The following is an 18345-nucleotide window of genomic DNA, read 5'->3' on the forward strand; positions in this document are numbered from 1 at the left end:
AAAGCTCAGGCCCTGAAGGCTTCACTGCTAAATTTTACCAAACATTTAAAAAAGAACTAGCACCAATCCTACTCAAACTATTCCAAAAACAGAGGAGGAGGGAATACTTCCAAAATCATTCTATGAGGCCAGTATTATTCTGATACCAAAATCAGACAGAGACATCAAAAAAAACAAAAATACAGGCCACTATCTTTGATGAACATTGACGCAAAAATCTTCAACAAAATACTAGCAAACTGAACATGTTCAACATTTTCAACATTACATTAAAAAGATCATTCATCATGACCAAGTGTGACTTATCCCAGGGATGCATGGATGGTTTAACAATATGCAAATCAATCAGTGTGATATCATATAACAAAATGAATAAAAATCACACAATCATTCCAATGCATGCTGAAAAAGCATTTAACAAAATTCAACATCCCTTCATGATAAAAACCCTCAACTACTGGGCATAGAAGGAACATACCCCAACATAATAAAAGACATATGTGACAGACACACAGCTAGTATCATACTGAATGTGGAAAAACTGAAAGCCTTTCCTTTAAGATCTGGAACATGAAAAGGATACCTGCTTTCACCACTGTTATTCAAAACAGTACGTACTGGAAGTCCTACTTAGAGCAATCAGACATGAGAAAGAAATAATCGGAAAGGAAGAAGTCAAATTATCCTTGTTTGCAGATAATATGATCTCATATTTAGAAAAACCTAAAGACTCCACCAAAAACTATTAGAACTGATAAACAAATTCAGTGAAGTTGCAGGATACAAAGTCAACATACAAAAACCAGTTGCATTTCTACATGCTAACAGTGAACAATCTGAAAAAAAAAGGTAATTCCATTTACAGTAGACACAAATAAAATTAAATACCTAGGAATTAACCAAAGAAGTGAAACATCTCTACAATGAATACACTGATAAAAGAAATTGAAGAAGACACCAAAAAATAGAAAGATATTCCATGTTCATGAATTGGAAGAATGAATGTTATTAAAACATCTATACTATCCAAAGCAATCTATAGATTCAATACAATCCCTATCAAAATACCAATGACATTCTTCACAGAAACAGAAAAAAAATCCTAAAATATATACAGAACCACAAAAAACCTGGAATACCCAAGGTTATCCTAGCGAAAAGAACAAAACTAGAGGAATCACATTACCTGACTTAAAGTTATACTAAAGAACTATAGTAACTCAAACAGCATGGTACTGGCATAAAAACAGACACACAGATCAATGGAACATAATAAAGAACCCAGAAAAAAAAAATCATACACCTACAGTGAACTCATTTTCAGCAAAGGTGCCAGGAACATGCACCGGGGAAAAGACAGTCTCTTCAGTAAATGGTGCTGGGAAAACCGGATATCTGTATGCAGAAGAATGAAATTTGACTTTCTCTCACCATATACAAACCTCAAATCAAAATGGATCAATGACTTAAATCTAAGACCTCAAACTATGAAACTGCTACAAGAAAACATTGGGGAAAATCTCCAGGACACTGGTCTGGGCAAAAATTTCTTGAGCAATATACCCCATAAGCACAGGCAACAATGCAAAAATGTACAAATGGGATCGCATCAAGTTAAAAAAAAAAGCTTCTGCACAGCAAAGGAAACAATCAACAAAGTGAAGAGACAAACAACAGAATGGGAGAAAATATTTGCAAACTACCCATCTGACAAGGGATTAATAACCAGAATATATAAGGAGCTAAAACAACTCAATAGGAAAAAATCTCATAAACCAATTTTAAAATGGGCAAAAAATATAAATGAACATTTCTCAAGAGAAGACATACAAATGGCAAACAGGCATATGAAAAGGTGCTCAGTATCACTGATCATCAGAGAAATGCAAATCAAAACTAAAATGAGCTATCATCTCACCCCAGTTAATATGGTTTTTATCTAAAACACAGGCAATTAACAAAAGATGGAGAGGATGTGGAAAAAAATGGAACCCTGGTACACTGCTGGTGGGAATGTAAATTAGTATAACCAATACGGAGAAGAGTTTACAGGTTCCTCAAAAAAACAAAAATAGAGCTATCATATGATCCAGCAAACCCACTGCTGGGTATATACCCAAAAGAAAAGAAATCAGAATATCAACGAGATCTGCACTCTCATGTTTGTTGCAGCACTGTTCAAAACAGCCAAGATTTGGAAGGAAGTGGCCATCATCAGATGAATGAATAATGTACATATACACAATGAAGTGCTTGCTATTCAGCCATAAAAAAAAAAAAATGAGATCCTGTCATTTGCACTAATATGGATGGAACTGGAGGTCCTTACGTAAATGAAATGAGCCAGGCACAGAAAGACAAACATCACATGGTCTCACTTATTTGTGGTAGCTAAATACCATATCAACTGAACTCAGAGAAAACAGAATGATAATTACCAAAGTCTGGTAAGGGTAGCAGGGGAGTAGGGGGGAAGTGGAGATAGTTAATGGGTACAAAAAAATGGAAAGAATGGGTGCAGCAAACCACCATGGCACATGTATACCTATGTAACAAACCTGCACGTTGTGCACATGTATCCCAGAACTTGAAGTATAATAAATAAATAGTAACAAATAAAAGGATAAAAAATATAAAAAAAAAATGGGAAGAATGAATAAGACCTAGTACTGGGGAACACAACAGGCTATACAATATAATTTAATTGTATAGTTTCAAATAACTAAGAGTGTAACTAGATTATAATACAAAAGATAAATGTTTGAGGGGATGAATACCCCATTTTCCACAATGCAGTTATTACACACTGCATGACTGTATCAAAGTATCTCATGTACCCCATAAATATATACACCCACTATGTACCCACAAAAATTAATTTTTAAAGCAGTTCCTCAGCCGAGTGCAGTGGCTCACACTTGTAATCTCAGCACTTTGGGGGACCAAGATGAGAGGATTGCTTGAGCTTACAAGTTTGAGAACAGCCTGGGCAACACAGCAAGACCCTACTTCTACAAAAAATGAAAAAGCTAACCAGGTGCGGTGGCACACACCTGTAGTCCCAGCCACTCAGGAGGCTGAGGTGGAAGGACTGCTTGAGCCCAGGAGTTCAAGGCTGCAGTGAGCTATGATCATGCCACTGCACTCCAGCCTGGGAAACAGAGCAAGACCCTGCCTCTAAAAACATTTTTTAATTAAAATTTAAAAAGAAGCTCTCTCCCTGTATTTAGCAGGTTTTTGAAACTATCTGAAGTACAAAAATAAAGACCTTTTTTTTTTTTTTTTTTTTTTTTTGAGAAGGAGTCTCACTCTGTTGCCCATGCCGGAGTGCAATGGCGTGATCTCAGCTCACTGCAATCTCTGCCTCCCAGGTTCAAGTGGTTCTCCCACCTCAGCCTCCCGAGTAGCTGGGATTACAGCCATCATGCCTGGCTAATTTTTCTATTTTTGTAGAAACGGGGTTTCACCATGCTGGCCAGGCTGGTCTTGAACTCCTAATCTCAGGTGACCTGCCCACCTCAGCCTCCCAAAGTGCTGGGATTACAGGCGTGAGCCACCGCGCCTGGCCTAAAAGATTGTGTTTTTTTGTTTTTTTTTTTTTTTGACACAGAGTCGCGCTCTGTCGCCCAGGCTGGAGTGCAGTGGTGCAATCTCGGTTCGGTTCACTGCAAGCTCTGCCTCCCAGGTTCACGCCATTCTCCTGCCTCAGCCTCCCAAGTAGCTGGTACTACAGGCACCCGCCACCATACCCAGTTAATTTTTTTGTATTTTTAGTAGAGATGGGGTTTCACCGTGTTAGCCAGGATGGTCTCGATCTCCTGACCTCGCCATCTGCCCGCCTCGGCCTCCCAAAGTGCTGGGATTATAGGTGTGAGCCACCGTGCCCGGGCAAAGATTTATGTCTACCCCTTCTGAGATAATAGTTCATTATATGTGTATCTAAAGAAACATTAAATAACACACTCAATTTGTCAGTTCATGTATCTTAATATGTAATTTTTAAAATATAAAATGTACTTAAAAATCTATCAACTGGTTTTTTAGTATTTTTTAGCACACCACAGCCACCATACAGACAGGAGTGCAGCCCCTCCTCCCTAGGAACCCCCACCCCTACTCTTCACTAGGCAGGGCCCATGGCTCATGAATGCAGAACAGTCACCCCAGCCATGGCTGAGCATACCCACTGTTAGTGACACAGAGTTTCCCTGAGAAGAGACTCCCAAAGGCATACGACAGCCCCTTGGCCACTGCCACAGTAACAGTGCTATCCCTCCTGCCCTTGGACTAGGGGAGGACACAAAGAGCCTAAGGGCTACACTCAAACTTAGAGTACATCACAGCCACCATATGTAGAGGAGACCAACCTCTCCTCCCTGTGAGCCTTCAACTCCCTGCTCCCCAACAAACAGAACCCCAAGCTCATGCCAGCAGTGCAGCCACCCCATCCCAGTGGCTGAACACCCTCAGTAACAGTGGCTCCACATTTCTTGGAGGTGGAGCCCCTAGGGGCAATCAAAAGCCTCTCTACCACTACCTCTGCCATGGAACAGTACTTGCTACCCTCAGACTAACAAAGAAACGAAGACCCAAAGTGCCTTATCCACGCCTTCGACAAACTGCAATCAACCCAAGGAGAGAAGGCCAGTCTGTCTCCCATGGGTCCCGCCCACCCGCTGCTCATCAACAGACAGGGAACCCCCAGCTTGGGCCCACAGCACAGACCCTCCATCCTGTGAGGGCACTGCTAAAGTCCCTTCCTCTGCTGACTCCAAGTTGGGGAGGAAACATCACCCCAGAGCTGCAGTGGGCAGCCTGGGAGCATCAAGCCACAATCTAAAGGCAGTGGGAGAGGAACCCACACTTTGACAGCATTGAGAGGGAGCAAGGTTACAACTGTGAGGAAACCACACGAGCAAGGAAGAAGCTATCAACTGACCAATACACTTAAGCACCACCTACTGGATCACATCCCAAAGCTTCAACACCAAAAATACGCTGCTGTGTTAGTCCGTTCTCACGCTGCTATGAAGAAATACCCGAGACAGGGTGACTTATAATGGAAAGAGGTTTAATTGACTCACAGTTCCATATGGCTGGAGAGCCCTCAGGAAACTTACAACCATGGCAGAAGGCAAAGGAGAAACAGGCACCTTCTTCACAGAGTGGCAGGACAGAGTGAGTGCCAGCAGGGGAAATGCCGGACACCTATAAAACCATTAGGTCTCATGAGACTCACTCACTATCACGAGAACAGCATGGGGAAAACCACCCCTATGATCCAATTACCTCCACCTGGTCCCACCCTTGACACGTGGGGATTATGGGGATTACAATTCAAGGTGAGATTTGGGTGGGGACACAGAGCCAAACCATATCGCTAACATACCCATCCCCATGAAATCAAACAAAAGAAGTCAGCAACAAATAAAGACCTTGCACAAAGCTTGAGTCCTATGAAACCATCCAGAATGGAAGTCTATTAATTACTCAAACTACACTGCAGTTAAAGGACTTTTTTAGCACACTACAGCCACCATACAGACAGGAGTGCAGCCTCTCCTCCCTAGGAACCCCTGCCCCTACTCTTCACTAGGCAGGGCCCATGGCTCATGAATGCAGAACAGTCACCCCAGCCATGGCTGAGCATACCCACTGTTAGTGACACAGAGTTTCCCTGGGAAGAGGCTCCCAAAGGCACAGAGAAAAGAAAGAACCAATGCAAGAACTCCAGTAATTCAAATGACCAGAGTGTCACATGTCTTAAAATGACCACATCAGTTCTTTAATAAGGGTTCTTAACCAGGCTGAGCTGGCTGAAATGACAGAAATAGAATTCAGAATATGAATAGGGCCTGTAATCCCAGCACTTTGAGAGGCTAAGGAAGGAGGGTCACCTGAGGTCAGGAGTTCAAGACCAGCCTGGCCAACACAGTGAAACACCATCTCTACAAAAATACAAAAATCAGCTGGGCATGATGGCGGGTACCTGTAATCCCAGCTACTCAGGAGGATGAGGCAGGAGAATCGCTTGAACCCAGGAGGTGAAGGTTGCAGTGAGCAGAGATTGCGCCATTGTATTCCAGCCTGGGCGAGAGAGCAAGACTCTGTCTCAAAAAAAAAAAAGAAAAAAAAAAGAGAGAATATGGATAGGAACATAGATCATCGAGATTCAGGAGACAGGCAAAACCCAATCCAAGGAAACTAAGATAACAATAGGACAATACAGGAGCTAAAAAATGAAATACCCAGTATAAAAAAGAACCTAACAGATCTAACAGGGCTAAAAAACACACTAAGAATTTCACAACACAATCACAAGTATTAACAGAATAGACCAAGCTGAGGAAAGAATCTCAGAACTTGAAGGCTGGCTTTCTGAAATAAGACTGACAAAAATAAAGAAAAAGGAATGAACAAACCTTTGAGAACTGTGGGATTGTGTAAAGAAGTCAAATCTGTGAATCACTGGCATCCCTGAAAAGGATGCGGCGAAAACAACTTGAAAAAATACTTCAGGATAGTATCCATGATAACTTTCCCAACCTTGATAGAGAGGCCAGCAGTCAAATTCAGGAAATACAGAGAACCTCTGCAAGATTCTACACAAGAAGATCAACCCCCAAGACATGTAATCATCAGATTTTCCAAGGTTGAAATGAAAGAAAAAATGTTAAAGGTAGCTTTAATAGAGAGAAACGGCAGGTCACCTACAAAGGGAACCTCATAAAGCTAACATCAGACCTCTCAGCTACAAGCCAGAAGAGACTGGGGGCCTATATCCAACATTCTTAGAGAAAAAAAATCTTCAACCAAGAATTTCATATCCAGCCAAACTAAACTTGGTAAGCAAAGAATAAATAAGGTCCTTTTCAGATAAGCAAATGTTGAGAGAGTTCATGACTACCAGACCTGCTTTACAAGAGATCTTGAAAGCAGCACAAAATATAGAAAAGAAGAACTGCTACCAACCAATACAAAAACACACTTAAATACACAGATCAGGGACACTATAAAGCAACCACACAAACAAGCCAGCATAATAACCAGCTAACAACAACATGATAGGATCAAATTCACACGTATTGCTAACCTTGAATGTAAATGGGCTAAATGCCCCCACTTAAAAGGCACAGAGTGGCAAGTTGGATTAAAAAAAAAAAGACCCAATGGTATGCTGTCTTCAAGAGACCCATATCACACATAGAGACATGCATAGGCTCAAAATAAAGGGATGGAGGGAAATCTACCAAGCAAATGGAAATCAGAAAAAAAGGAGTGGTTACAATCCTAACTTCAGACAAAACAGACTTTGGGCCAACAAAGATCAAAAAAAGACAAAAAAAAAAGGGCATTACATAATGATAAAGGATTCAATTCAGCAAGACCTAACTATACTAAATATATATGCACCCAACACAGGAGAAGCACCTAGATTCATAAAGCAAGTTCTTAGAGACCTACAAAGAGACTTAGACTCCCACACAATAAGAGTGGAAGACCTCAATACTCCACTGGCAGTGTTAGATCATCAAGACAGAAAATTAACAAAGATATTCAGGGCCTGAACTCAACATTGTACCAAATGGATCTGATAGATCTCTACAGAACTCTCCAACCAAAAACACAGAATATACATTCTTCTCATTGCCACATGGCACACATACTCTAAAATCAACCTCATAATTGGACATAAAACAATCCTCAGCAAATGCAAAAAGAACTGAAATCATACCAAACACACTTTCAGACCACAATGTAATAAAAATGGAAGTCAAAACTAAGAAAATTACCCAAAACCATGCAACACATGAAACTAAACAACATGCACTTGAATGAATTCTGAGTAAATAATGAAATGAAGACAGAAATCAAGGAGTTCTTTGAAACTAATGAGAACAAAAGATACAACATACCAGAATCTCTGGGATCCAGCTAAGGCAATGTTAAGAGGGAAATTCATAGCACTAAACACCCACATCAAAAAGTTGGAAAGATCTCAAATTAACAATCTAACATCATAACTAAGAGAATTACAGAAGCAAGAGCAAATCAACCCCAAAACTAGCAGAAGACAAGATATAAACAAAATCAGAGATGAACCAAGGAAATCAAGACATGAAAAACCTTTCGAAAGATCAATAATCAAGGAGTTGGTTCTTTGAAAAAATTAATAAGATAGGCCACTAGCTAGACTAACAAAGAAGGAAAGAGAGAATATCCAAATAAACACAATTGAAAATGTCATGTTACCACTGACCCCACAGAAATAAAAATAACCATCAGAAACCGCTATGAACACCTCTGTGCATACAAACTGGAAAACCTAGAAGAGATGGATAAATTCCTGGACACATACTCCCTCCCAAGACTGAACCAGGAACAAACTGATTCTCTAAATGGACCAACAATAAACCCTGAAATTGAATCAGTAATAAGTAGCCTACCAACCAAAAAAAGCCCAGGACCAGAAGGATTCACAGCCAAATTCTACCAGATATACAAAGAAAAGCTGGTACTATTCCTACTGAAACTATTCCAAAAAAATTGAGGAGAAAGAACTCCTCCCCAACTCATTCTATGAAGCCAGTATCATCCTGATACCAAAATCTGGCCGAGACACAACACGAAAAGAAACTTCAGGCCAGTATCTTTGATGAACATTGACACAAAAATCCTCAACAAAATACATGCAAACCAAATTCAGCAGTACATTAAAAATCAAGTAGGCTTCATCCCCGGGATGCAAGGTTGCTTCAGCATAGGCAAATCAATAAATGTGATTCAACACCTAAACAGAACTAAAGAAAAAAAAAAAACACATAGTTATCTCAATGGATGCAGAAAAAGCTTTCGATATAACTCAACATATCTTCATGTTAAAAACTCTCAATAAATGAGATATTAAAGGAACATACCTCAAAATAAAAAGAGCCATCTATGACAAAGCCACAGCCAACATCATACTGAAAAGGGAACAGCTGGAAGCATCCCCCCTGAAAACTGGCACAAGACAAAGATGCCTTTTCTCGCCACTCCTATTCAATACAGTATTGGAAGTCCTGGCAAGAGCCATCAGGCAAGAGAAAAAAATAAAGGGCATCCAAATAGGAAGGGAGGAAGTCAAAATATCCACTTGCAGATGACTTGATTCTATGTATCTAGAAAACCCATAGTCTCAGCACAAAAGCTCCTTAGCTGATAAACAACTTCAGCAAAGTTTCAGGATACAAAATCACCACACAAAAGTCATTAGCATTCTTCCTGTAATCCCAGCACTTTGGGAGGCCGATGCAGGCTCATCACGAGGTCAGCAGATCGAGACCACCCTGACCAACAAGGTGAAACCTTGTCTTTACTAAAAATACAAAAATTAGCTGGGCATGGTGACGTGAACCTGTAGTCCCAGCTACTCAGGAGGCTGAGGCAGGAGAATCGCTTGAACCCAGGAGGCGGAGGTTGTGGTGAGCCGAGATCGTGCCACTGCACTCCATCCTGGCAATAGAGCAAGACTCCATCTCAAAAAAAGCAAAAACAAAAAAGTCATTAGCATTCTTATATACAACAACAGCCAAGCCGAGAGTCAAATCAGGAATGCAATCCAATTCAAAATTGCGACAAAAAAGAATAAAATACCTAGAAATACAGCTAACCAGGGAGGAGAAACATCTCCACAAGAAGAATTACAAAACACTGCTCAAAGAAATCAGAGATGACACAAACAAATGGAAAAACATCCCATGCTCATGAATAGGAAGAATCAATATCATTAAAACAGCCATACTACCCAAAGCAATTTACAGATTCAATGCTATTCCCATCAAACTACCAATGACATTCTTCACAGAATGATAAAAAACTATTTAAAATTCATGTGGAACCAAAAAAACGCCCAAATAGCCAAGGCAATCCTAAGTTTTAAAAAAAACATGGCCGGGCGCAGTAGCTCACACCTGTAATCCCAGCACTTTGGGAGGCCAAGGCAGGTGGATCATGAGGTCAGAAGATCAAGACTGTCCTGGCTAACATGGTGAAACCCCATCTCTACTAAAAATACAAAAAAAAAAAAAAAAAAAAAAAAATTAGCCAGGCATGGTTGCAGGTGCCTGTAGTCCCAACTACTTCAGAGGCTGAGGCAGGAGAATGGCCTGAACTCAGGAGGTGGAGCTTGCAGTGAGCCGAGATCGCACCACTGCACTCCAGCCTGGGTGACAGAGCGAGACTCCGTCCCAAAAAAAAAACAAAAAACAAAACCCTAGAGGCATCAATGCTACCCAACTTCAAACTATGCTATAAGGCTACAGTAACCAAAACAGCATGGTACTGGTACAAAAACAGACACAAAGATCAATGGAACAGAAGAGAGAGCCCAAAAATAAGGCCACACACCTACAACTATCTGATCTTTGACAAGACAAAAACAAGATATGGGGAAAGGACTCTCTATTCAACAAATGGTGTTGAGATAACTGGGTAGCCATATGCAGAAGACTGAAACTAGGCCCCTTCCTTACACCATATACAAAAATCAACTCAAGATGGATTAAAAACTTAAATGTAAAACCCAAAACTATAAAAATCCTGGAAGACAACTGGCAATACCATCCTGGACATAGGAACATGCAAAGATTTCTTGACAAAGACACCAAAAGCAATTGACACAAAAGCAAAATTTGACACATGGCATCTAATTAAACTTAAGAGCTTCTGCACAGCAAAAAAAAAAAAAAAAAAGTAAACAGCTTACAGAATGGGAGAAAATTTTTGCAAACTATGCATCTGACAAAGGTTTAATATCTGGCATCTATAATAAATGCAAACAAATTTACAAGATAAAAACAAACAACCCCATTAAAAAGTAGGCAAAGAACACAAACTCTATTCTAAAGAAGTCATACATGCAGCCAATAAGCATATGACAAAAAGCTCAGTATCACTGTTCATTAGAGAAACGCAAATCAAAATCACAATGAGATACTATTTCACACCAGTCGGAATGGCTATTACTAAAAAGTCAAAAAAATAACAAATCTTGGCAAGGTTGTGGAGATAAGAGAATACTTACACGCTATTGCTGGGAGTGTAAATTAGTTCGGCCATTATGGAAAGAAGTATGGCGATTCCTCAAAGAGCTAAAAACAGAAATACCATTCAACCCAGCAATCCCATTACTGGGTATATTACCAGAGGAATATAAATCATTCTACCATAAAGACACATGCACGTGAATGTTCACTGCAGCACTATTCACAATAGTAAAGACATGGAATCAACCTAAATGCCCATCAACAACAGATTGGATAAAGAAAATTTGGTACATATATATGATGGAATACTATGTAGCCATAAAAAAGAACAAGATCATGTATTTTGCTGGAACATGAACGGAGCTGGAGGCCATTATCCTTAGCAAACTATCACAGAAACAGAAAACCAAATACTGCATGTCCTCACTTACGAGAGCTAAATTATAAGAACTCATGAACACAAAGAAGGGAACAACAAACAGACGGGCCTCCTTGAGGGTGGGAGAAAAAAGAGAAAGAGGAAAAATAACTATTGGGTACTAGGCTTCGTACCTGCGTGATGAAATAATCTGTACAACAAACCCCCATGAAACGACTTTACCTATATAACAAACCTGCATATGTACCCCTGAACCTAAAATAAAGGTTAAAATACATATACATATATAAGAAATATATACATGTATATGTGTATATATGTGCATATAAGTATATATTTTTATATGTATATATTAAAAACATACATATATGTATATATTTTTAACTTTTTTTTACATATATATGTATATAAAATCATTGGTGCCTTTGTGTGTGGGGATGGGGGATTCTTTGTGAACTCACAATGACATCATGATTAGAAGCCCATGTTTTTCTCATATGAAATTGTATTTTACATAATACATACTATATACTTAAAAATATCAAAATAATTGTCCAAAAAATCAAAAGTTAGCCAGGCACAGTGGTGTACACCTGTGGTCCCAGCCACTCTGGAGGCTGAGGTGGGAGAATTACTTGAGCCCAGGAGGTCAAGTGATTCTGTGAGCTGTGATTGTGCCACCGTACTCAGCCTGGGCAACAGTGAGACCTTATCTCAAAAAATTAAATTAAATTAATAAAATAAAATAACAACACATATGAAAATAACTATGGATTAAAAAGCTAACTATAATTATGCTAAACACTTTCAAAAGATAAAGTAGGCTTGTGTTGTCCAAAATTTTATTAGAGCAATTTAAAATTTTTGTAGTCCAAATATCTTTACCATCCTACAACCTAAAGGCATCATTATATCAAGAAAGAAAATCATAAAAGAACTGGCAAACATGGAAGGCATAGCAGAGGAGCTAAGAGCATAAACTGTGGAAATTAACCGCCGAGGGCTGAATGTGGTGGTTCATGCCTATAACCCCAGCACTTTGGGAGGCCAAGGCAGGTGGATCACTTGAGGCCAGGAGTTTGGGACCAGCCTGGCCAACACGGTGAAACCCCGTCTCTATTAAAAATACAAAAATTAGCCAGGCATGGTGACACATGACTGTAGTTCCAGGTTCTGGGGTGGCTGAGGCATAAGAACTGCTTGAACCCAAGAGGAAGAGGGTTCAGTGAGCCAAGATCACACCACTGCACTCCAGCCTGGGCAACAGGATGAAACTGTCTCAAAGAAAAAAAAAAGTTAAAAAAAAAAAAGAAAAAAATTAACTGCCTGGGTTCAAACCCTGGCTGTGTCATTTACTAGCAAGTTACATGCCTTCTCTCTGTCTCAGTTTCTTTTTGGAACAAAACTTCAATGTAAGTGAGGATAACTGTAATGCTTACATCGAAGGGTACGAGAACCAAACAAATTAATATCTGTAAAGTATTTAGTACAAGTAAGTCACACTGATTACTATATACACATTTGTTTTAAAAAAGTATATTAAATTTTTATTTAGATAAATAATATTCAAATCCTGCAAAATAAGATTTTCATAATTTATAATACATTCAGAAATTGAAATTAAAAGTAAATAAAAAAGTTATAGATGCTGTACCTGTTTAGTAGTTTTATGAGTGCCTTGAATGGTCCTCTTAGATTTTCCACCAGTTTGACATTTAGGTTTTCCTTCAAGGCAAGAAAAAAATAAATATGTAGATATACAGAATGATAGATAGTATAAAATTGAACTACAGGTAATTAGATAATGTAAACCTAAACTACGCAAATCATTCAGGCATACTAACATTTAATCTCCTTCCAGAGACCACAGTATAGTACAGTCTGTTCATGGTCAATATAAACCGATATAATTAAAACAACAACAACAACAACAAATTTCCAAAGTCCCAGAGACTGCTATTATTGAATACCTTTCTCTGAATAGGAATAAATCAACATCTTAAAGAAGTCAGATACTCTGACAACTTTTAAAAACAAAGTCCAGTTACTGGTACTCCTCAACTTGTATATAAATCTGGAAATAGTTCTTTAAGTTCAAATTTCATTTCAACAATAAAATTAAGACTATATGTTTTCTATATAAAACCCCAATATTTTGTTTTATCTGATATATGAAATGCACAATTTCACTGCGAAAAGTGAGGTTTCAGTTCTTTATATTTTTTCACTCATTCTTTTTTATAAGAAAGACACCAACTACTGTTTTGTAATTACTATTCTCAACAGCAATTCAAAACAGAAATAAAATTCTTTTTTTTTTCTTTTATTTTAGGTACAGGGGTACATGTGCAGGTTTGCTATACAGGCAAATTACGTTTCACAGGGATTTGGTGCACAGATTATTTTGTCACTCAGGTAATTAGCATAAGTAACTGATAGGTAGTTTTTCAATCCTCACTCTCCTCCCACCCTCTACCCTCAAGTAGGCCCTGTTGTCTTTTGCTCCCTTCTTTGTGTCCATATATATGTACTCAATGTTTAGTTCCCACTTACAAATGAGAACGTGCAGTTTTTGGTTTTCTGTTCTTGCATTAGTTCACTTAGGATAATGATCTCCAGCTCCATCCATATTGCTGCAAATAACATGATTTCATTCTTTTTATGGCTACGTAGTAGTCCATGGTGTATACATGTACCACATTTTCTTTATCCAGTCTACCATTGATGGCCATTTAGGTTGATTCCATGTTTTTGCTATTGAAAGTAGTGCTGTGATGAACATACACATACATGTATCTTTATGGTAGAACAATTTATATTCTTTGAGTATATACTCAGTAATTAGATTGCTGGGTCAAATGGTAGTTCTGTTTTTAACTCTTTGAGTAATCACCAAAGTGCTTTCCACAATGGCCAAACTAATTTACATTCTCACCAGCAGTGTGTAAGTGTTCCTTTTTCTCTGCAACCTCTCCAGCATTTCAAAATAGGAATAAAATTCTATAATGTATAACAGAATAATTTTCCTTTCTGCAAAGTAATTTTGGGGCCAGGTCCCCTGAAGCAGTATAAGTGAGCCATAACACACAGGTACCTAACTATCAACTTATCTGACATAAGTGGGACACCCTCACTGTTCCACCAGGGGTAAAGGGAGAGAATGCTACACTAACCTACAGAGCCACATCCTTTAATTATAAAAAACAATCTACCAGCAAGTTTTCTTAGAATATCCAGCAGAAAAACCAGCTTAGAATAAGCACAAGCTGTAATGTACCAGCAGGTTTTTAGAATATCCAGCAGAAAAACCAGCTTAAAAACAGAAATAATACGAAGCAGAGAACTTTTTTTAAGTGGAATTATCCTCAGAAACACCTAAGTATATATTGTAGTCATAAAACAAGAACAAGCTGCTATTAAAAACTTACTTTTTAATTGCCTATATGTGGCAAAGTTTTAACAATATAAAATAATCCTTAACAAAAATTGTAAATGTTAATATTCTTCTTTTGTCATCATTACTACAGATATTCAGAAAGTTCTAATTATCTGTGCTTACAGTTTTTTGGGTTTTGTTTTGTTTTGTTTTGCTTTTTTGAGACAGAGTCTCACTCTGTCCCCCAGGCTGGAGTGCAGTGGCGCGATCTCGGCTCACTGCAACCTCTGCCTCCCAGGTTCAAGCCTCCCGGGTAGCTAGGATTACAGGCGCCCACTGCCATGCCCGGCTAATTGTTTTGTATTTTAGTAGAGACGAGGTTTCACCATGTTGCCCAGGCTGGTCTCGAACTCCTGAGCTCAGGCAATCCACCTGCCTCAGCCTCCCAAAGTGCTAGGATTACAGACGTGAGCCACTGCGCCTGGCCTGTCCTTACGGTTTTATTGTTACAATAGTCACAAATGAAGCTTTAAAATTGTACTGGCCAATTGTTTATGTTCTTGTATGAAAAATCGGGTTATGTACAGATGTTTGATTATTATATTTTCTTTCCTTTGTTTTTTGAATAGAAACAACTTTAATAGAAACACCTTTGAACTATTTTGTGTTCAGAATAACCCATGGAAAATGAGAGAATACAATTTCATATAAAAATATTTATAATGTACAGAATTTTTTTTTACTTTTGTAATAAATCATGCTGATATGTACTTTTATCAAAGAAATGAAGTAATAGTAAGCTCCTTGTGGAAAGATTAGTTGTTAAGAAGCTGAATTTCAAAAGATAAATCCAATTTTCCCCTCTATTTGATAGTTTTTGTGATTCAAAACAATGTTCTCTAAAAATAGCTAGGAAAACTGAGAAAGAAAAGCTGCAGGGGAAGACAGGTCCAAGCAGGCATTTAAAAATACTATAATGCCTCCATAATTAAAATACTATGACACTCACATATGAATTAGGTAAACAGACTAGTAGAATGGAATACAATTACATATGGAAATTCACTCTACAGAAAAGGTGGAATCTCAAATAACTGGGGCAAAGATAAACTTTATAACAAGTTATGCTGAGGCAACTTGTTAGCTATAAGGAAAAAGATAAAATTAGATCCGTACCACACACTATATGTAAGAATAAAATACAAATGGATCAGAGGACCAAATGTAAAAAAGATAAAGATTTAAAACATTCTTTAAAGAAAATTTTAAATAAAATAAAATGTAAACATAAATTTAAGAGAATAAAACAGGTGAATTCTTCTTTAGCTTGAAACATCTTGTGTAAAGATGTTCTCAAAGAATGGAAACATGATTAGAACATGTCAAAAGGAACAGGAGCCAAGTTAAAGGGTCTCCCATTTGAAAAATTGAGAAGAATTTAAGCATCAAAATAGAGTAACTGTACCCCATTAAATACCATAAGAAGCCATGAGTCCACATGAACTGAAAATATAAATACATACATAAATACATACATACATAAAAATAAAGAGGAGATGGTAAAGCTCTTCCTTACATTAGAAGGCTAACAAATGCAGAAGGAATGATGGAGTTGTTAACAAATCACCACTTTGCAACCACCAGAGGTATAACATAAGCCAAGGATTATCAATAGAAGCTAAAAAGTAGTGAGTGTACTGTTTCAACAAAAACAGGATATTTACATAGTTTCAAACTATCTTACCACAAATTACTCATTAGTTACATAGGAAAAAATTAATTACTTTACAGTAGAGAAATTTGGCAGACAACACTTAAAGCAATTGATTAAATTAACGAGACAGTTATCATGAATCTCCTCTGATAACTGAAAAGGACACATCATTTCTATAGATTTCCTACTAAAAACACCTACCTGAATCTAGTCATGAAAAGATACCAGACAAACCTAACTGTGAGGAATATTCTACAAGCTCTCAGAAAATTTTAAAGTGAGGTATGCCAACCTCCTATCTTCTGTATCTCTATCCAATCTTCAACATCCTCAAAACAGTGGCTTCACACTGCCTCTAGCCATTAAAGGGAGGGTAGAGATGATTTTTTTTTCTTGTTCAAATAATAATAATGAGAACTAAAGAAATATCTTCTATTTTCTAAAGTATTACATTAAATTGCACCTAATTATGGTAAATATGATTTTTAAAAAACCTCCTTTTATTTTTATAAGAATTTAATAAAAGAAAAAACCTAAACGTATTAGTCCATTTTCATACTGCTTATAAAGAACTGTCTGAAACCGGGTAATTTATAAAGGAAAGGGCTCTAATTGACTCATAGTTCAGCATGGCTGGGGAGGCCTCAGGAAACTTGCAATCATGGTGGAAGGAGAAGGGCAAGCAAGGCGCCTTCTTTACAAGGCAGCAGGAAGGAGAAGTACCGAGCGTAGGGGAAAGAGCCCCTTATAAAACCATCACATTTCATGAGAACTCACTCACTGTCACGAGAACAGCATGGGGGAAACCACCCCCATGATCCAATTACCTCCACTTGGTCTCTCCCTTGACACGTGGGGATTATGGGGATTATAATTCAAGGTGAGATTTGGGTGGGGAGACAAAGCCTAAACATATCACTAAATCTCTTATCACTTTAACAACCCCTAATCTGCTGGTCATAATAACACAATAAACCCAATTTCAAATTTCACTATTATCTGAAAAAGCAAAACTAACAATAAGGCTTTTATAAAACCATGTGTGTATAAAAGCAACAAAAAAGTATTTCTTATTTAACATACTAATCAGCCCTAGAAGTCTAATTGCAAACAGTTTTCAGTCTATCTCTTTAGGACTAAATACACCCTTCTTATTTACAACAAAAATAAAACTAATTTTTTAAATACATACCATCATCATCTTTGCTTTCTAGTGGAACACTCCAAGCTATTAGGTTTCTTGCTGTACGACCCTCCTCTGCAACTATTCTCCTTACTTTGTCATGACTATTGGAGCGCTGGAATGAAGCCTATGTATGGAAAAGATGGTACTTATTAGATTATTAGATAAGTCAAAATATATATTTAACAAAGTCATTATTTCTCACATTTTTCTCAGAAAGAAAACACTTAAAACTAATTTGGGATGCGGTAGGTGGTTAAACAGAGAAAAGAAAGTCACAAATCTTTTTTAGATCTAAAAACACTGAGTTTTGTAACTCTAAAAAAAATTATTTAAATAATAAATATAATCTAAGGTTTGAAAAAGTGGCCTAAAGAGCACCAACACTGCTGTGGACTAATATCTGCACCATCCCTTACATATCAACAAGTCCAAGTGTGAAAGAGACCAGTTTTCACAAACATCCTATATATTTCCCCTAAAAGACCTCTTCAGCATAAAATATTTTGGAAAACCCTTTTTTTAATTCTCTAGAGATTAAGCTAAAGTAAGTCAACATTCCATTTTTAGCTACATAATTTTATCTCCAAGTTATCAGGATTCAAATAATAATTGCTGTTAACAGGTAAATTTAAATTGGAATTTTTAAAACTCAAACTATTGCAC

At 37.8% G+C, this 18345-nt stretch overlaps 1 protein-coding gene across 11 annotated transcripts in view; it reads right to left on the reverse strand.

The window, feature by feature from the left end:
* SCAPER (S-phase cyclin A associated protein in the ER) overlaps positions 1-18345 on the reverse strand; it is a 556007-nt gene that overhangs the window by 496768 nt on the left and 40894 nt on the right. For 6 of the 11 annotated variants that reach the window (XM_063699056.1, XM_063699058.1, XM_063699055.1 and 3 more), the window contains exon 3: positions 13061-13131. Coding sequence is in view for 7 of the 11 variants with exons in the window: in XM_063699057.1 (XP_063555127.1) it covers positions 13061-13131 (71 nt within the window). In the remaining 4 variants the exon portion in view is untranslated. Of the gene's footprint in view, positions 1-11065; positions 11133-13060; positions 13132-17688; positions 17807-18345 lie in introns of those variants that run through there. The other 5 variants (XM_063699052.1, XM_063699053.1, XM_055363855.2 and 2 more) reach the window with 2 other exon arrangements.

The sequence above is a fragment of the Gorilla gorilla genome, chromosome 16 (assembly GCF_029281585.2).
Source record: "Gorilla gorilla gorilla isolate KB3781 chromosome 16, NHGRI_mGorGor1-v2.1_pri, whole genome shotgun sequence".
NCBI lineage: Eukaryota > Metazoa > Chordata > Mammalia > Primates > Hominidae > Gorilla > Gorilla gorilla.